General features: G+C 39.2%; 2 protein-coding genes across 8 annotated transcripts in view; one reads left to right on the top strand and one right to left on the bottom strand.

Annotated features, from left to right (window-relative positions):
* cenpt (centromere protein T) overlaps positions 1 to 14,592 on the bottom strand; it is a 56,257-nt gene extending 41,665 nt beyond the window's left edge. For 3 of the 7 annotated variants that reach the window (XM_069901469.1, XM_069901463.1, XM_069901470.1), the window contains exons 1-5: positions 9,748 to 10,005; positions 7,212 to 7,325; positions 6,986 to 7,108; positions 6,348 to 6,465; positions 3,523 to 3,670 (exon numbers count right to left, since the gene is read on the bottom strand). In XM_069901469.1, the coding sequence (XP_069757570.1) occupies positions 3,523 to 3,670; positions 6,348 to 6,465; positions 6,986 to 7,086 (367 nt within the window). In that variant the 5' untranslated portion in view covers positions 7,087 to 7,108; positions 7,212 to 7,325; positions 9,748 to 10,005. The other 4 variants (XM_069901468.1, XM_069901466.1, XM_069901464.1 and 1 more) reach the window with 4 other exon arrangements.
* On the top strand, positions 13,920 to 17,420 carry thap11 (THAP domain containing 11). Its single transcript, XM_069901484.1, has one exon. The coding sequence runs from the start codon at positions 14,080 to 14,082 to the stop codon at positions 14,710 to 14,712; it is 633 nt and encodes a 210-aa protein (XP_069757585.1). The 5' UTR covers positions 13,920 to 14,079; the 3' UTR covers positions 14,713 to 17,420.
* Positions 17,421 to 21,508: the final 4,088 nt, after the last annotated feature.

The following is a 21,508-nucleotide window of genomic DNA, read 5'->3' as shown; positions in this document are numbered from 1 at the left end:
TTGATGGAGAATCATTGCTCATTTTGGAAAAAGACAAAAAATTTGCCTCCCACCTTCCAGGCTCCTCGAGCACTTTTATTTAACAAGAACGTGCATGATGTGAGGAAGAAGGGGTGTAAAAAGCTACTCATCTGCAGTAATTTGAAACCTGCCTTCTAGGGGGCTTCACTTGTAATAGAATGAATCAAGCAGCAATTTCACAAATATTGGACATTAAAGTAACAATTAAGAAATGGTGATCCACTCCTTCAGTGTTTCTCAGTTACTAACCTATACAGTAGGAGTAAAAACGAGACATAGAGAAGAAAGAGAAATAAAACCAGGGGAAAGATATACTCTGAATACTACAAGAAATGTTGTTAATAACTCACCATGCTTCCGACTGAAGCAAAAATCCAATGGGGTTTATTGACTAAGTATTTTCTTTGCCATAGGTGCTCTATTAGTAAGGGATTGCTGAAGGTGGTATGTGGGTGGAAAGTTGAAAACCACTGTTTTAATTGTACCTAATTGATTCATTATGTGCACAGTTTCACAACTCCAAAGGAAATGGGCCAATGACAATTTTTCTCAAGCAAAATATTTCAGTAACAATTGGGTCTAGAGCAGTGATTCTCAACCTTCTCTTCCCACTCACATACCACCTTAAGTAATCCCTTACTAATCACAGAGCACCTATGGCATAGGGAATACTTAAAGTGGTATGTAAGTAGAAAGAGAAAGGTTAAGAACCACTGCTATATCAGATCAATTTAAAATATGTATGGGACTCAATCCCAGGACTTTATCCCTGTACCATTAAATTTGAAATCTGAGGAAAGTGTGAAAAAGAGGGAGGGCAATGTAAACACAAGATCCCATATTGTTGTATGAAGAATTCAGACAGCACCAGCCCCAGACAATTGATTAAATATCATGCTCTCATCACTAGCTGATAATTTAAAGTGATTTGTTGCCTGGAACGCAAGCCCCCCCCCAAAGACACTGCATAGGAATTTTGAGAGCACTTTTGTTGATGACACACCAGGCTTATGCTGCAGATCAGACATTTAATGATGACCAGCCCTTACCTTAATTTAAGGCAATCTTTATGCAATGCTTACCAGAAAAAAAATATTGTTTAAGATTAATTTAAACTGGTCAGATAATGCCAAAGAACAACCTAGAAGAGCAGAAATGGCCTTCTGACTGAGTAATAAAGAGAGAGCTAAGGCACCACTGAAACCTTGAATAAAAAATGAATTTCTCTTAAGAACACTGATGAGAGATTATGATAAAAGAGGCCCAGAGTACACCTAATAATCATCTTGTGGACCACCACCTCAATGACATGTCTGTTTTAAGTGTGATGGAGAAGGACATTGGTGCTGGGAGAGCCCCTCCTTCAGAGAGCATGATTGCCATTAGGCATCTTTTATTATTAATAATCCCTTCTTCCAATGATCTGATAATGGACCAGAGATTCTCACTGCCTTCCCCTAGTAACACAAAGAAGGAACCTAATGAGCTGGGTTAAGCCTACTCAACCATCTTCCATAACACTTACATCAGTCAGTACAAATTTACACCCAGCATTCAGTGGCAACTTTCCTGACATCCAATCAAACAGGCTATGTATATCTAGCATGTTTGAGCCACTAAATGATTTCATATCTGATCTTCCACAACCGTATTACTGTTAACTCAACAGTCTTTTTAACACTACCTCCAAATGAACTTGGAGAATCAGATTATAATTGTTTGCAGTGTAATGATCTTTCGACTTCCAGCGTGATAAGATTTAAGACAGTCCCATCAATGAAACTACATCTTGGTTTATTGACAGGTTAGCCTTTGTCGATACAAGTCTACACCGTGCAGGTTATGCCATTATGCCTTCCACCAACCAGTCTTTCCAAGCAATTTGAATTGTTTGCCCTTATTAGAGCCAACATGATAGAGTAAGAAATATTTTTACCCAAACCAGAACCCTATAGCCCTTAGGAATCTTACACAGATCCCACTGCAAAATCTGCTGTTAAAAATGGTCCCCTCACCATTTATTCAGAAAGCAATAAACTGCTTGAAATTAGAACTGCCTTGCCTGATATGAGGGTATAGTATAACTTCAGGGGGATGCCCCTCCCCTAATAATTTGATTAAACTTTTGAAACAGTGGGGGTGTGCCAGAAATCCAGAAACTGAATTATGAACCACCCCTGCTGAACAATTTCTATACCTAATGCAATTTTTACCTGTACCGCTTAATTATATGCATGCAATAATATATTTGGCTAAGGGGGGAATGGTAGGAATGGCACACTAAATTGAGAAATGAGGCAGAAAGAAAGGCACAGGAATATATTATCTATAAGCAAAGTAATTCTGGCAAAGAAATTAAATGCCCTCAGGGAAGGACATGAATATCTGTAACAGATTGTATATAGCTATGTTTTAGAGGAGATTTATTGTGGGGTTTTTTTTAGTGTAGTCACAACACTTCACAACACAGATCTCATTTAAAATGGCAGAGCTCTGCTCAAGGCAGGCAGTCCAGGCTCCCAGTGCCTTTGTAAAGATAATAGAAGCTGCTTTGCTGAAGGACTTCACATGTAGGTGTTAATTGGATATGATGTCGAGTAATGGATTATTGTTTTGGAAAGCAACAGATGAACGGACTCAAAAGATTGGGCCTGGTGCCGCAGTCTGTCTGAATGCAGTTTGCTGTTCTAAGAGGGTCATGTGGTTTTGAGAGAGAGAATGAATATGAATTTAGTTCTACAGTTAAGAAACAAGCAGCTGGGACAGGAACATGACAAGCTGGCATTTTGAAGACAGGTTGTGAGTTCTTAGTTCAGCCTGTTCAAAGCCCTTGTGGTCCACCTGAGATAAGGCAAGCAGAAAAGGAACTCTGATGACCTGAAAAAAGAGGTTATCATCTGGAAAACCCTACTGAGGAAAGACCAATCTCAGCTGCTGCTGAACTGTAGAACTGGATTAATGCTTCAGTAATTTATAGCTACTGCACTACCATCATACCTTGACTAGAATTCAATGTCCAAATATCCTGACTTCTGACCCAATAGGACAGGAATGTCATAACTGAAACAGTTCCAAGAGAGTTGGGTTTGGGATCTGCTGAAGAAATCCCATGGCTGGATTAACCTCAGAATAATCACCTTTTGTGTAAGGTTCCTGTATCTTTTCTCCCCCTTTGATGACATTGACCAGTTTTACCTGGGCACTTTCGTGCTACATTTGATCATATGCTCATGTCAAAGGCAGTCATTCTCACTTAATTTCTGGAATTCATACCCTTTGGTTTGTGTTAGAATCTTGAAACTTTGTGACCCTATTCAGATTAACCTCAGCAGAGGCTTCATTAGTGGCTAAAAAGTGAACTGAGATGATGCAGAAACAGCCACTCATCTTGCATGCAAGACCAGGCATCTGGATTACAGATGGTAACTTGGAACACTGTACCACAGTTAACCTACAACTAATAAAATTTGTTAAAAATAAATAAATCACATTGCTACCCACCAGTCTGTATGAATTTCTTCAGCAGTTTTCTTGGAGTGTAATCATTTAGATTCTTTTGAGGAACTGTTTCTAAATGCTTTGATTTCCTCGATCCTGAAGAATTCTTTCTGGTTGAATGCCTGTATTCTGCAGACAATTGAGTTGTTGCCTTTGACGAAAAAATTTGTTGTTATGAATATGCAAAGCAGCATATATTTCAGTCTTTAATATATCTGAAGTCTTAGAGATCCACCAGCCTATTCATTTATTCATTTCCATTGACAACATAGTACAGTAGAAAAAAGGCAATAGATAACCCAAAACAAACATTTATTTAAGTATATACATACTCAACACATACCTAATTCCACAAAGTTAAAGGTTTGCAGAATTTTAATTTTGTTTTCAGAAGATTGCCAAACTATGAAACAACAGAATCTCCATGGTTTTTCAAATATTTGATGCTGAGAATCTCTGAAATTTTTTATTAAATTTTAATTATTTTAAAAAATTTAGACAAACAGCATGGTAACAGGCCCTTTCCAGCACATGCCACCGAATTACAGTCAATTAACCTACTACCCCTAGTACATTTTGGACAGTGGGAGGAAATCAGAACACCCTTCAAAACACATGAGGGTTGTTGGTCAATTGGGCAGCATGGGCCCATGGGCTGAAGGGTCTGTGACTGTGCTGTATGTCCACATGTCAAATTTGTGTTTTGTAGGATCCACACTAAAAAAAACCTGTGAAGTTGGAGGCGAGTCACTGCAGGATATTCAGCCTCAGACTATTTATGTATGTTGTCAGGAAAAAAAACTCCATTTGAGTTTCTAGTTAAATGTAATCCTTCCAATATTAATAGTAGATGAAGTAGGTGATGAAGTGCCATTGAACATTCCCTCTTGTAGGAGATGGACATTTTCTGACAATTTTGATGCATGAACATTACTTCATTTACTGATATTCACAAATAAATTTAACAGGTGCATCCACAGCCACATTCCTTTGCAGGAAGTAGGATTCTGGCAATTGGAGTATTTTTCCTTTCACACCCATTGACTTCACCCTGATATCACCCAGCCCTCAAATTCACCTGGACTATTTCAAACACAGATCTCCCTTTTCTGGATCTGTCCTCACCTCAGGAAACATTTACTATAAATCCACCAACATCCAGTCAACTCGACTCCATCTCCTTCCATTATGTTTCTTGCAAAAATGCCTTCTTTTTCATTTAATTTCTCCATCACTTCAGGACTTTTTTCAGGAAAGACAGTTTCTCTTCGACTGATTGAAAGCCCTCACTTTCATCTCCTTTATCATCTGCCTTCCTCCCCAAACGGAATGGAGTTAGGTTTCCCTTAGTCCTTACTCACCTTCTCATAATTCATCATTTTCATCAGCTACCATGCAATTTCACCACCTCATCTTCCTCTTCCACCTTTTTTTCCCCTCAGGAACCACTCGCTCTCTGTGACTTACTGGTCTACATATCTCTCCCCATCCTCAGGCACTTTCCCTGCAACTGCAGGAGGTACAACACCTGTTCCTACACTTTCTCCCTCACCACCATCCAGGGACCCAAACAGCCCTTCCAGGTGAAGCAATGATTCATGGGCATCTCCTCCAAATTCATCTATTGTATTTGGTGTTCTTGATGTAGCCAACTCTACATCAGAGACCAGGCTCAGACCATGCCATTGGTTTACTGAGCACCTGGTCTGCAACGGCCATCTCAAGCTCCTGGTTGCAAACCATTTCAACTCCCCCTATGTATTCCCACAACAGCCAGTCTACTCTCAGCCTTTTCCACTGCAGGATGAGACTAACCACAAACTAGAGGATCTGCAGCTCCTATTTCGCCTGTGTAGTCAACAACTGAAATGGCAAGAACATTTAATTCTCCAATTTCTGGTAACGTCCAATCCCTCTGGTCTTCTCTCCTGAACCACCCAAATCTTCACACACTATGCTCACACATAAATATACCAGATACCCCAACCCACTTCTATCCACTTTTTTTCCCCACCCCGGCTTCATCCAACCATCACTCACTTACTCCTCTCACTGGTTCCCCTATTCCCTCCCTCTATTGTTCCCATTGACTCAACACTTCTCCCGTCTCCTTCCTCTCTATAATCAAAGAATATGAAATGCTAGACAGCATTGTGTGTTCAAGGCAATGACAAGTTAACAAATGGGATTAACAACATTTTATTATTATTGTAAGTATTTTACCTGGGATTGAAAAAACCACAGTGAGATTGTGATTCCTGTTTTTTCATAAAAGACACCCCCATATCATATAGTTACTGAATTAGATCGGCATTTTACTGTTTAATTAAAAATGTTTATCCCTTGTATATGTTAAGGACAACTGCTAGTGCTGGGGATTTCCATTCACCCACCAACGATCAAGCAATTTCTGGAATGGCGAAGCACTGTGAATGAATCCAGTTTGTGTTCCTTGAAAATGATCTAAATCATTTTCTGCAACACAAAGCCACAGATGCACCCATCAAAAAAACGAGTTGTTAAAAAAATGTTTACCTCTATTTTCCTGGTGAATTTTCTTTCAGGAGAGGGCAAATTTTATTCTGCAGCTCAAAATTTAAGGTAGTAATTTGTCAATTCTCTGTGGGTGAATTACCACAAGTGAAATGTAACAAAGAGGCCGCCTGTATTCTGGCATGCTAATATTCAATACCAGACTTCCAATGAAAAACACAATTAAAACTTTTAGAAAATACTTTACTATGCATCAGTAACTAACTACTACAAAGCAGTAAAATAACGCTGGTATTTGTTGGAATTAAATAGAAAGAAAGTGATTTGTTACATACCGCCATTTGTTTCTGAGATCGGACTTTTGTTTTCATTTGGCTACGGAGAATCATTTGCGGAGATTGCTGCATTGCAACATCAGTGAGCAACTTAGAATTACCTGTGCTTTTTCGTGACCTACATTTTAAAGAGAAATAAAATTAATTCAGCAAGTATTGTATACTTGCCACGCAAGTATTTGACTGCAACTGGTTAAAATAGTTGCAAAGTGTTGCTGAAATAAGAATGTTCCATTGGACACAACAATTATACACTAATCAATGTAATTATGGAAGGAACTGAATAATACAAAGATGAGTCACAGCAAAGCAGTAAAATATTCAAAAATAAGCTCATCAATCTAATGTCCATTGGCAGGACATCGTGGGTACCTGTCGCACCATTGAGAAGGCTCAAGAACAAATTGCCCAGTGAGTTTCCACAGCTGTAAAACATTAAGATTCAAGGTCATGCTGCAGAAGATCCTGAATATTTTAGAGAAACTATTATGTACTTTATCGAAAGCTCAGATCTTCATGACCAACTGAAGTGCCAGTTTGCAACTTACTTTAAAAATTGGCATCTATGAAATTTAGTACAACTATGAGAGAACTTAGTTGAGTACTTGGTATAGAAGAGGGATCGAAAACATACGAACCTCTGTTTCCATGGACGTACTATGCTCTTTGGAATCTCTTCAGCAATCACACCCTTCATAAGAGTACGCAGTGTAACATCTTCACGTAAATAATCCATCATCTTGGGTGGAAAAGTTTGTCAGCTTAAAACATTTAACATACTTTAATCTTGCTGATCATCAATTACTAACCATAAAAATGGATTAAACAAATTTTGTTAAATTTAAAAGTGCATGCGAAACTCACTGAATATTATATCTCAGCTTTGTTTTGCAGACCAATTGTTTTATTTTATTCAAACTTTCATATTTTCAATTCTGCCATTACTGTTTATCTTGAGGCAAGGTTTTCTGGAAGGATCTGCAAAAAAAAAAATCCATGTATATCTCTCTCTCCTTGTTACATTTCATCCTAATTAATTTCATTTTATAAACTTGCAAAATACAGCAGAAATGCCACGACTCTTCTCAAAAATATTTATTTCCCAGTAAGTTTATACTTTACAAGTATCAAACAGCATTAACAAAAAGATACACAAGACTAGGGTTTAAAAATGCAATATTTCCAATTCTTTTGGCTATACTGTGACCATTATTCATGAAGTACAGGATTAAACCAAATTATTTGTGATGTCCTCATAGTTGAATCTTTGATCACTCATTGATCTTTGACAGAATTGAATAATAAACAGCAAAATGAAGTACAAGTGGCAATATTATACAGAAAATTGCACAAGTTCAACATCAGAAGTGTATCATTGTAAACATACACAAATGATTTCAGTAAGTGAATCAAACACAACAGCATTAATAGAATAAGAATCAGAATTTTATTTTCATGAACAAGTCACAAAATTTGGTGTTTTACGCCAGCATCATAGTGCAAACATTCATATTATAACCATCTTATGACAATTACTAGAAAAAAATTAAAATAATAGTGCACGAAAAGTAAGGCAATGTCTTTGGTTCATTGATTATTCAAGAATTTGATGGCAGCGGAAAAGAAGCTGTCCTTGGTCCATTGAGTGCTTGTCTTTAGGCTCCTGCACCTTTTCCCTGATGGTCGCAGAGTGACGAGGGGATGGCCTGGGTCGTGGGGGTCTTTGAGGATAGAGGCTGCAGTTTTAATACACTGCCTCATGTAGATGTCCTCAATGGAGTGAAGTCTGGTGCCTGTGATGTCACAGACCGAGTTAACAACCCTCTGGAATTTATTCTTGCCCTGAGAGTTGGCACTTCAATACCAGGCAATGATGCAACCAGCCAGAATGCTCTTCATGTTACACTTGTAGAAGTTTACGAGAGTCTTTGGTGACATACCGAATTTCCTCAGACACGTCACAAGGTATAGCCGCTAGCGAGCCTTCTTTGTGATTGAATCAACATTGGATCAACAGATCCTGAGATGTTGACACCCTTGAATTTGAAGTTCTTGACCCTCTCCACTACTGAGCCCTTGATGAGACTGTGTCGTGTTCCCCTTACTTCCTCCTAAAGTCTACAATCATCTCCTTGGTTTTGCTGACAATGCTGCACTAACATCAGATTGAAAGTACTTTCTTCGTTCTGATCACCTAAAATTTGGCTAGCGTCGTAGTTAGCACAACACCATTACAGAGCCAGCAATTGGGACTAGGCAGGGATTCAAATCCTGTCGTCTGTAAGGAGCTTGTACGTTCTCCGTGTCTGCATGGGATTTCCCCAGGTGCTCTGGTTTTCTCCCACTGTTCCAAATGTATCAGGATATAGGTTAATGGGGTGTAAGTTGGGCAGCACAGCCTCAGGCCAAAATAGCCTGTTACCTTGGTGTTTGTCTAAATTAAAAAAAAAACCTCCCAAAAGGTGAATTGCCAACCAGACAAGATCATTGCACCATTTCAAAGAATAGGCTATTAGTGCATCGAGTCCACGCTGCTGAAGATCTCCAGAATGGAGGACCATCGCCTTCCCAAGATCGTGTTATATGGCGAGCTCTCCACTGGCCACCGTGACAGAGGTGCACCAAAGAAAAGGTACAAGGACTGCCTAAAGAAATCTCTTGGTGCCTGCCACATTGACCACCGCCAGTGGGCTGATAACGCCTCAAACCGTGCATCTTGGCACCTCACAGTTTGGCGGGCAGCAACCTCCTTTGAAGAAGACCGCAGAGCCCACCTCACTGACAAAAGGCAAAGGAGGAAAAACCCAACACCCAACCCCAACCCACCAATTTTCCCCTGCAACCGCTGCAATCGTGTCTGCCTGTCCCGCATCGGACTTGTCAGCCACAAACGAGCCTGCAGCTGACGTGGACTTTTTACCCCCTCCATAAATCTTCGTCCGCGAAGCCAAGCCAAAGAAAAAGAAAGACCAATATTCCACAGTCACTCAGCACTCTTTTTAAAAACTAGATGATCACATACCCATCTGAGAGAGTTGTATTTTATCAGTCACCAAATGCTTGGAGCCTAGTCTAATGGAATTTGAGAGCAACTACTCAAATACAACTTTCAAGAGCCCTGAGGATATTGAATTCATGCTTTAACACTTGCGCCAACCGAATTCCAATATGTGAGCCCACCATGCATGCGCCAATCCAAGAACTCAAGCATGTGAGGAGGAATCAAGATGGCCCTGAACACAGACTAACAAAGTAAGTACACATATTTTGGCTATTTCATCCCCGGTATCCTTGTTATAGCTCGTCAAATACATCAAAAATCTACGATTCAAAAAATTGTAACAAAAAGTTTGCTTTAAGACTTCGGTACTCCATGCTCGCAGATAAAATTTCGACTTACATCCATCCAGACACACTGAATATCCATTTCGGTCGTAAGGGAGTGGGCCGCACCGGGGGAAGACGAGGTCAGAGAGAAGGCGACGAGGGGCTGGGGAGAGTGCAGAGCCCGTTGACGGTCGCTATTGTCTTTAATTTGAAGGTCCTCTCACCTTCGAGAACATTCGTTGACCAAGTGACAAGAACAATGTCACCACGGCTCGCCTGTCCGCCCGAACCCAGGTTCAAAACATTTCCCCTTCTCCCGCTTCGCGGCTCAACTTACTCTCGCGCGAACTTGGCGGCAGAAGACCAGTTCGCTAATAGGTCCGCCTCGCAGTGAACCCTGGGACATGTAGTCATTGGTTGTGGGCGCTTCTTTCCGAGACGCCATTATCTGAAAAGCGGAATAAAACAGCTGTTGGAAGGAATACTGAAATATGATCAAAACCTGTTATCAAACCTAGACCGATCTTTGGGAAGGGAAACAGCTAGCAGTAAAATCATTTGCCCAACCATCGGCTTTCTGATGAAATTTTACATGTGATTCTCCCTCCACACTGACGCTGCCGGGCCCGAAGCCTCCACTTAACCTCTTGTCAATGGCCCAATGGGTTTCCAACGGTAGGGAGATAACTTCGCTCAGTTTAGTTCATTTTCACATTTGCCTTGTGGGGGTACAACGCCATACCCAAATTAAATGGTTGGAAACAATCTCTTGGAAGTAAGACACGGAAATCTGCAAACACTGTGGTTGAAGTAAAAACTCAATGCTGAATACACTCAGCAGGTCAAATAGTTTAAAAAAAAGATAAAGGTACATAACTAATGTTTTAGGGGAGAGCCCTTCAACAAGGTTTGAGCAAAAGGTAGGCAGGCGTCCAAACATAAAGGATACATTGACTTCACTCAATCATTTGTAATTAAAATAACAATTAAATTAAAAAATTGTTACAATTTTCAAAGGATATCTGAGGAACGAATGCATAAACTGTTGAAAGCAGTTGAAGAAAATTATTTAACAATATTGGATTCTGGAGTGGGTAAATAAATGCACCCAAAACAAACACGGTGAACCTTTATAGAACTCAGTCAGTCACAAATGGGATATTGTGCTGATTCACGGGTATCACAATTCAGAAGACATAAAGACCTCAGAGATATTGCACAAGGAATGGTTCTTGGGATGAAGGATTTCAGTTGCACAGGTCGATGACATGACTAGTTCGAATGCAGTAATAATTAAAGGTACGGCAGGAACATTCAAAAGTAAACAGGGTGTGTACTTTAAATGGAAAAAAAAATGCAGATCAGTGTGGAGACAGCAGGGAAATGTGACAAGCTTGATTGGCATAAGCTTATTAGGGCAACGGGCCTCTTCTGGAAACTTTCAATGAGGCTGGTTGATGTACAAGAGTGATGGATCTCAATTATTCTCAATTATTTCAAGAATTTTTTGCAACTCTGACATAAAGTCAAGAATGACTGGATTGTTGTATAAAAAGCAGTTGTAAACTTGAAGGAATAAACTATTTCTTCTGGTAACAAATTTATTGATATCACATAGGTCTTGTTTAGCAATTTCTGCAAAGTAAAACATGTATCTTTCTGAATACTTCTCTATCATCTCATTTTAGAAAAAAATATTTTGGATCACACAAAAGTGTACTCAAGATAAACAATTTGAGGGTTTTCAACACTTTTTGGATGTATTCCTGGAGCACTCTATCCAGCTTCCCCAATCAGTTTTGGCCTCATTTTCAATATTTTATCATTAAAGTAAAAATGATGAGCTATTATTTTATTTTTAACCATTTTGCTTGCAGTAATATCAAATTTAATTATTAATTTCTGAATCCCATGCTGTGGCATCCCTAAACAGAAATGCAAAGGTATTGACTTGAAGCATTCACTCTATTTCTTTCTCCACCAGAGCATAATCTGAGGATTACACATTTTCACTTCCAACAGCATACTATTTAAAATATTGTAATGCTCATGAGAAAGTAAGAGTTTAATTCAATTTAATTTAATCACATTCATTTAAATTGAATAAACAAAAAATGAATAAACAAACTACTTCTTCCACCGGTCCATTAGACCTGATCTGGGGTGCTAAATAAATATTTCAGTAATATTGTCCATCTATAGCAATTAATGGCACAATCCTTCCCTTTATCGTTGTAATGATGGTAACAAACGTCTTTTTGAAGTTTAGAAATTACATACAAATAGGTTCTCAAGGTATTAAGCAATACTAGCAAACTCACTTTTATTTGATCCATCTTTTGTCATCTAAAGAGATTAATTGTTATCTTGAAGACACCAAATATTTCAGAACATACAGCACAGAATGGGCCCTTCAGCCCATGATGTGTCGACCAATGCTTGAATTTTCTTAAATTTCATTTGTTCTCTGACCAATCATAACCAGATTAACTGAACTTAATTTTCCAAATAAATTGCAAAAGGTTTCAGAATCACAAGATCCATATTGATAATACAGTACAATTCATACAAGGCTCCAGTAACCAATTGTAAAACACAAAATTCTGTAGACACCGTGGATGAAGAAAAAACACAATGCTGGAGAGACTCAGCAGGTCAGTGTTCTTAATGTAGATCTTACTGACATTTCAAGCTTTGAGCCCTTCATCAAAGAATGAGAAAATGGCAGTGAGCATCAGAATATAAGAGTGGGAGGGGGTAGGGGGTGGCGGGGCAGATGATAAGTAGAAAAGGGAGGAAGGGGACAGAAGCACTGAGGGGGAGGAGGGTGGAAAGGCTGTGAGGGTGAAAGAACTGGAAAAGCAGGAAATGGGTAGGGGGATGACGAGTCAAGCAGGTTTAATGGAAAGCAGTGATGTTCACGCCATCTGGCTGGAGGGTGCCCAGATGGAAAATAAGGTGTTGTTCCTCCAATCTGTGGGTGGTCAGGGTGGGACTGTACATAAGGTCATGGACAGACATGTGAGCATGGGAGTGTGACCCAGAATTGGAGTGGTTGGCCACTGGGAGCTTGCTGTGATTGCAGATGAAGAGGAGGTGCTGATTACTCTGGTTGTAATGACATTCTTTCTTTGATCTTAAAGAAACTGATGGCTTTCTAAAACTAGATCTAGAGCCATCACTTCTCTATATTAATGCAATAATTTTCAATCTTATATCAGTAGTATTTATTCTGCCTCGATGCCCTGAAAGAGAGTGTAAAATAACTGAGAATACAGTTTGCTCAGTTTATTTGAATTGCAGAATGAAAAAGATGAATGCTGCTGTTATACAAGATGTTTATCAAGTTCAAGCACATTGTCGCATTATACTTGTTACAGTGGGCATGGGGGTCTTCCAGCATTCATACAATTATACAAAGTAGCACAATTACAGAGCAACAATGAGAAAGATCAATTATTAGAAAAGCGAGGGATCCATGAGAGACATTGCAATTTTGTTTTGTTGTTTTCTCATTTAGATTTGAAATTCAATCTAGTAATAATTTGTTTTTAGTTTACATCTTCAGTGTTCTTGTTGGTTATAATTAATATTATTTTGTCACTTCATAAAGGTGATTTATTTTGAAATTGACCTGCTTTTAAAGTGTGACCTAAAATTTCATTAAAAATGAAAATTTTGAATGGTCTTTTGCAACAGTAGTTTTGTCAAGAATGTGCTGAAGGATGCAACTAGTTTTAATTGTAAACAGTCCATTTCAGGAACTTTGTTGGAAGCTTTCAGCATATTCTCAGTAGGTACTCCAAACCATGCTTTTTGTAAGTGTTGGTGAACATTATGAATCTATTGTGGTAAATTTGAATCATAAAACTGCAAAATTTCCAACAGCAATTAGTGGAGACTTCACAAGATTTGGGGGTCAGATATAATTGATAACCTATTGATATTTTCGAAAATCCGTCTATCACAATAGTGTTTACTTTAAATTAACCTTGATGAGGGGCTGAAATCTTTGCTTTTTAATGAACAGTTTGATTTACTGAGTTTCTCCAGCATTGCGTTTTTATTGCAATAGTGTTTATTAGTGCAAAGTTTACAGAGGCGATAACTGGATATTCGGTGTCAGATGGAATTAAGTCGCATTTATAACATTTTTCTAATTTAGAAAATACGTTTACTGCAATCGTGCCCTAACTTTGGAGCAGAAAGGGGAGTTATTTGGCCGGAAGTAGCCGTGTACGGCGCGCGGCATTGTGGAGGATGTAGTTCCGCTCGCGGCCCGGGCTTTGCAACGAACTCGGCGTTTCGGGGAAAAAAATAAATAAAGCGGAAAGTTGGGCGGGGAGAGGAGCAGCCGCGGCGGGGAGAGGAGCGAATCGCGGCCCCGGGGCCTCGGCGTGGGGAGATGCCGGGCTTCACCTGCTGCGTGCCCGGCTGCTACAACAACTCGCACCGCGACCGCGAGCTGCGCTTCTACACCTTCCCCAAGGACGAGGGGCAGCGCCGGGCGTGGCTGCAGAACGTGTCCCGAGCCGGCGTGGCCGGCTGCTTCAGCACCTTCCACCCCACCACCGGGCACCGGGTGTGCAGCGCCCACTTCGCCGGCGGCAGGAAGACCTACTCGGTCAACGTGCCCACCATCTTCCCGCTGAGAGGGGTGAACGAGAGGAAGGTGCGGCGCTGCCGCAAGAAGCTGCCGACGGCCTTGCCCGGCGACGCCAAGCCGGTCGACCTGTCCGGCTTCTTCTCCTCCTTCTCTTCGCCGCCGCCGCCCTCCTCCTCCTCCTCCTCCTCCTCGCCCGCTCCGCCCGAGTGCCTGGATCACTCTTACTCGCTCTCCTCCACCACCACCTCCGAGGAGCTGCTGAGGAAGCTCAACGAGCAGAAGGACATCATCGCGCTGATGGAGGTGAGGATCAAGGAGATGAAGGGCACCATCCGGCAGCTGAAGGTCGGCGAGGCAATCCTGCGGGAGGAGCTGAGGAACAAGGAGAAGCTGCTGTCCATGTCAGTGATCAGGAAGAAACACGGCATGTGACCGCTTTCACACAGTCACTTCGCCACGACCCGACCCCGAAGGGCAGCAGAGAAGCAACAGATACACGGACCACCACCGGGACGTCGAGACATTATTTGAGTGTGATGTTTGAGATGTGGTATCGCAGCGTTTTTATACAAATGACATTAACACCACTTGCATAACTTCAGTGTTGGTCTCCGACAGACTGCAGCCTTGGCTATTGATCCGTGCACAACAGGACCAACGTGAGGTGCACTCTGCTTGTGGCAGCAAGAATCAAGTTAACATTGGAAACAGTGAAGCAACAGGAAACGGAAAAAGATTCATTTTGGCACAAGTTTTTGTTACATACGATCTCGCAGAAGAAAACCATGACAAAAAGCACTGACAAGATCATTTACCATTGAGGAGATGTTGTGATTCAATGCTATTGTTTCATTTAATGGTATTATAACTATAGTAGCTTCACCTTCTTTGTATATTTTCCCCCTTCCATGAAGCCACTGTGCAACAATAACCGGAAAACTATAATAAATCTATTCATGGTTCTACTTTGTAAATTGGTTGAATAAGATTTTCACGATGTATTTTTAGTGTTTTAATAGTAAGAATATCAATATGAATTAGCAAACTATAAACCATATTTCAATATTCCAAACCACCCAGTCCAATGAGTTTGAGTTTAATTTGAGCATCCTGTTCATTGTTGACATTGTGGGCTGCAGGGTCTGTTCCTGTGCTATGTTCTTTCAAAGTCATCCTTTAAAAATTCCACCTCTGACAAAGATTCTGCTCACCCTTCCTGTTATTTTCTTCCTTGATACTGTGCCTATCTTTATTAGTGCCTCTATAAAGTGCTTCTTGACAGTTTTCTGATGAACATTTCTGCAGCTTATTTTTGTTGTGGGCACGACTTTGCAAAGCACAAAACCTCATCTGTCTTTTCAATGTAAACCATTGAAATATTTGAGTTGTAACTGAAAGTAGAGAATAATTTTCAAAGTACTCTCCACAGAAAGTTGTGGAATTGACAAGTACCAAGTTTATTACAATTAATTAATAGCACCATTATATTAGTGTCTGTCTGATAGAATGAGAAGAGCTTCAAAGCCTGTTATGGATACAATATCAATATATATAAAGTGGAGCTGTCTGGTGAATGGTCCTCATTATTGCAGCACTTAATCTGGTTTGTGAGTGTATGGTTATAATTAAAATATAATTGAAATTAAAGTTGTTAGAGTAGGTTATTTGGTCGGCACAACACTGTGGGCCGAAGGGCCTGTACTGTGTGTAGATTTCTATGTTCTATGAAATCAATCTGTAAACAATTTCTCAATGGTCCTTCAGAATACATGGAATAATAGATACCTGCTGGTACTGAAACATTCAAAGTAATAATTAAGGTAATAATAACCAAACAAATTTCAAAAGAATCAGAACTATCTTTAATGATATTGGATATGAGGTACTGAGGGAAAGGTTTTTTTTTTGTTATGAATTTTTCATTTATGTTGTCATCAGTTTTCAATATAAAGAAATTGTAAAATACAATTGCGAGAAATGATGACAATAATGAGAATGTCAGTTTTGAAGTAATTTCTGTTCATTAATTTTTGTTGGTTTGTTTATCTTAGTTGCAAACTCTCACAAGTGGGGTTATTGCTGTCCATTTTAGTTATTCTCCCAGATGTTCAATGGACAATTTCTAGAATATTGTGCTTTTATTTTAATAATTTGATATTGATGCACGTGAAAGTAATCAGACTCAAATACTGCAAGTTTAATATGAACCAGGTGATAATTGGTCACGTGGAGATTATATGCTTCAAATAGTGTCGCATGCTTTCAGCATAACTGTTGCAATGGACTATTTTACTTATAATTCCAAATACTGGTCACAGAGAAAATTGCATTGGAATATCTTTTGGGCGTGGTGTGTATCAGTTTTCTTTCTTTTAATTTAATCAATACCAATAAATAAAATTAATTTCACACTGTTGCAGTTATAGTAGGAAAATAATTATTGCTACCAGATAGCTGAATTTGAACTATAATGCTTCAAATATCATTAAAACACCTGATCATTAGCCTAGTGCATTTCGAATGAAATAATACCTGTTAGGCCACTGTCAAGTCTCTTTGATTCTATTAAGCTCTTCCACTTTGCAAATTGTCCTGAATTTACCTTGTTAAACAATATGGTGCAACGTAAATGAAAGTTTAAACAAGAACATGAAATACACAGCTAAATGCAGATTATTCGGATATGTGTTTTGCCGATCACAAATAACAAAGTTCGCAAATGTGTTCATATGATGTAACAATGAAAAAATAATAGAGATGATGAGTATACTTGGTTCTAGATCATCCCAAAAAGTAATGATATTTGCAGCAACATTGTCAAAAATTCCAAACTCAGCGTATCAACTGCAGAAAACATTTATGCAACTTCAACTGTTAGTATATTTCAAATGCTCCAACGAATGCAAGTGACACAAACACTTTGTGTTTTAAAGATATATATTTTTGCAATTCTTGTGGTTAGAACAAAAAGGGGTTGTCAAATGTTTCCTTATTTATTTCAGTGGATATCAACACCTCGTGTATTTGCTCAAGGTTTCGCAAAGATTCCACAGGGTTTGCAATAGATATTATTGAAAGTGATTTGTGAATCTAATTCAGAAATCAAATTAGCAATGAATGTTACTCAAGTCTCATATCTAATGACAGTCTTGTAACTGCGACATTACTGCTCTCAGATATAAAATGTATCTAATTACCATTTTGGTTGCCACTTCCTTCCTATGATTGTCCAGCAAAGGCATAGAACCATCTATTGAAGGATACAATTCAAAACTCATCAGTTGGCCTCAGCAAGATCCTGAATCAAGAATTGCTTGTTTTCAAGCACTGGGCAAACCAACAATCTTGTCCGGTTGTACTCTTGATGCAATTACTTCTTGGTTATGGTAGCATTGCTCGTTTCACTGTATTGGCTTGTGATGGGTTGATGAGTATAGGGCCTTCCATCTTATAATTTCTATTCTTCCCTTGTGGAAGAATGTTGTTACCTTTACGCCCATGCTGACAGAAAGAGAAAGAGGATTTTGGATTCGTGACTACCATCCGTCTGATGAACACAGAGGTGGAGTGACTTTGTGTGAAATGGAGAATTTGGCTGATTCTCCCTCTCGGGGAAATTATTGAACCACCATAACCAAAGGAAAGGTCACTTTGCTTGACCCGTATTTGGGTTTTGAAAGCAGAAGAATTGCTGCATCAGATCGTGACCAAGGTGATCCTTGCCTGGGTTTTCAAAGCATTGTGGAAATTACTTGTTTCATTTCCCCTGTGCAAGGAAAAGGGGAGTTGTGACAACTGTTAGTCTGAAAGGATTTTTCAGCAAGAAACTCAACGAGGATTCGTGAGTTTTCAGCAGTTCGGTCACTCAGTCTCTCCCACCTCCTTCATGATAACTCCTGGGCATCAGTTTAAAAGTCTGCTTTTTAATTATGGACTTATAAGACTGAAATTTGAAATGACTCTCCAGAATTATGCCTAAGATGTAATGTTTTGGGACGCACCCACATGCATAGTTAAATTTAGCTGAGTTATATTAGTAGTAGTTATTAATAGATATATTGTTTTAAAAGAAAAATAACAGAATTTCTATTGCTGCTGTCTGAGACGTAACAAATTGGCGATTCATTTGGGATCTGTACATAATTGGAGCTTATTGATTTTCAATTTGGTTAAATCCCTTTTTGAAAGCCAATTAAAAGGCTTGTATGTGTGGAAAAACTGCAGCAATGCATTGTAAGAGGATGAAAAAGGACGAGTTGGTGGATATTGCCCAAAGGTTGGGACTTGGTACGATAAAGCCATCAATGAAAAAGGCAGAGACCTGGAGAATTATAGGACAAAGTGGGGAAGTTTAGAGAGGGGAAGTTAGAAAAATTTCCTGAGTGTAAATCTCTTGAGCAGCAGTTAGTTTGGAAAAAATTGAATTAGAAAAATGTAAATATGAGGCGAAGGAAGCAGAAAAGAAAAGGCAGATTGAAGCAGAGGAAACTGAGAAGAAAAGGCAGTTTGAGCTATGTGTATTTGAGTTAAAATAGAAAAATGCAGACTTGATAAAGCAGAGAAGCAAAGATAATTTGCGGTGGAGGAAGTGGAGAAACAGCGTAACTTTGAGAGAGAGAAGAGGAGAGATGGAGTACCACTTTCTGGCCCTAGTGAGGGGTTTGTGACCAGGAGAGAGATTAAGTTAGTTCCTCCATTTCATGAGGCTGAGATTGATAAATACTTCCAGCATTTTGAGAAAGTTACTGAGAGTTTAAAGTGGGCAAAACTGTAACTCATGTTACAGAGTATGATTAAAGGGAAAGCCCAACAGGCTTGTACTGTCCTTACAACTGAACCAGCTGCTGATTATGAGATTTGAAGTAAGCCATGCTTAAGGCTTATGAATTGGTTCCAGAACCTTGTATGGAAAAATTCAGGAATTTGAGAAAAGCAGTGAACCAGTTTTAAATATGGATTTTGCATATGGCAAAACTGTGTGCTTTGACTATTGGAGCACATAAAAAATTATTATAACAGACTGAGGGAGCTGGGTGGTGTTAGTTCAGGGAATTAAAAGGTGTGTTCCTAATGGCATTAAAGCATTTTTGGATGAAAAGGGAGTGGAAATTTGGCAGGAATCTGCTAAATTAGTGGATGAATATGCTTAGACCCATAAGGTTAAATTTGTACCAAGTAGAACCTTCCAAAAGGGTAATATGGACTATCCAAGTAAGTTAGAAATTAAATTGGGAGGGGGGGGCGTGGCAAGATGGTGTAGAGTCTAGATGTGTAATCTCGACCTCTCTGGCCAGACTTTTAAGTACCTGTTTTTTAACTCTTTGTTTTCAAGTTTAACATTTTAAAATTTTAGTTTAAAGTATTAAGGAATTATTATGGCCACTAATGGTAAAAAGACTAAACCTCAAGTGCAGAAGAAGTTGCATTTTCGAAGTGCTGAAGATTTGGGGCCTAGACGACTTGATACAGTCCCAGGCTCAATCTCTTCATTGTCTAAACCCCAAAGATTGCCTGTGGAGCTGGAAAAAAAAATGTCTATTGGTCACCAAGTGAAGGATGGCACTGGAATTACCCATTCTCCGGAAGAAGATGCATGTTCCCAAGAAGTGGATCTCAATTTGGAAAGCCTTTCGATTTCAATGGAGGGAGCACGCAGGAAGACTATTCCATTGTTGGAAATGCATCAGGTAGCATTTCAATCTGAAGAAATCGTTTTTATTCATGAATTGAGAAAACAATGAGATATGGGGGGGAGACCAGCGGAGACCCCCTGAGGAAGTCGGGGTGCTGTCGCTGGGAGTCCAAACCCGCAATAAAACTTTTAAAATGCCTTCTGTTGAGTTGCAGCAGGAGCTGCAGTTACCTTGTTCTGCCACTATGTCAGAGAGAGCAAAGCTGAGTTTCACCAATTCACAGTGTATGCAATTGAATGCTATTGTTCAAGCTGTTATAAAACCTGGAATGGATTTGTTGACATCTCAAACGAATGAAATGTTTCAAATGAATCCTGGTATAAGTTCAGAATTAAATATGGTGAAGACACATGTGGATGCATCTTGTGAAGATTTTTTAAAAATTCAGACTGCTTCTTTGGACTGTAAACCACAAGTGACTTCTAACACAGAAAAAGTGTTGAAGGTGGAAAAATCAATAATAGAACTAGGAGAATGTGAGAAGGAGCTAGAAAGAAAAATAGATTACTTGGAGAATCAAACCAGAAGGAATAATGTGAAAATTGTTGGTTTGCCAGAAGATATAGAAGGACAAGATCCTCTTCATTTCTTTAAAGACTGGATTCTGCAAATATTAGGACAAGAATTTTCCTCTGGGGGATTGGTACTGGAAAGAGCCCATAGAGCTTTAAGAAGAACACCCACAGCTGGTCAACCACCGAGACCGGTAATAATATGATGTTTGAGTTATTTGGACAGAGAAGCAATACTTCGACTTGCAGTACAAAATGCGAGACAACGACAAACCCCATTATTGATTCAGAATAGCAGAGTTTTTTTTATCCTGATTTGAGTCAAGAGGTCATTCAACGTCAATGTCGATTCAATCCAGTTAAAGAAGTTTTGTGGTGTAAAGGTTATAAGTCTACTTTCCGTTACCCTGCAGTGTTGAAGGTGTTCTATGAAGACTATCAATTTCGGTTTTTTGAAACTGATTGTGAAGCAATGATTTTTGCTGATTCGTTGCCAGATATAAGAGGACAAAGATGTAGTCCACCATTATCTCCTAAAGAAAAATCTGGTTGTTCTGGAAACGGAAGAAATGGCAGAAATGGGAAAAACGGAAATGGAAAGAGTCTACCTCCTTCTGAAATGGGATCTTTGAGATTGGAAACTTCTGGATGAAAAGAAGAATTTTCTTATTTTATTTTTTGTTTTGTTATGATATTTTGATGTTATTGACTGTTTGGCTGGGGAGGGAGAGATTTGCACTAAGTTCTTTACTAGTCATCAGCCACTGGTGAGGGACCCACACCCAATTTTTGTTTAGGGGATTACTACCTTTTGGTAGTTTTTTGGGAGGGGAGGATTTTCTTTTTTTTTAATTTTACTTTCATTTTATTTAGTTTTTAATTTGTGATTTTTTTTCTATTGGAGGGCCAATGTTATTGGTATTTAGTAATAATAGTAGGTATGTCAACATTGAGGTTTGATACTTTTAATGTTCGAGGATTAAATAGTCCAATTAAGCGTAAGCAAGTCTTGGCATATATTAA

This window comes from Narcine bancroftii, chromosome 10, assembly GCF_036971445.1.
Source record: "Narcine bancroftii isolate sNarBan1 chromosome 10, sNarBan1.hap1, whole genome shotgun sequence".
Lineage (NCBI taxonomy): Eukaryota > Metazoa > Chordata > Chondrichthyes > Torpediniformes > Narcinidae > Narcine > Narcine bancroftii.
Note: the sequence above shows the minus strand (reverse complement) of the source record. Positions and strands in the feature narration are given on the sequence as shown.

Bases quoted from the DNA above. Each gene is read 5' to 3' on its own strand.
- thap11 (XM_069901484.1), top strand. From the start codon at position 14,080: ATGCCGGGCTTCACCTGCTGCGTGCCCGGCTGCTACAACAACTCGCAC.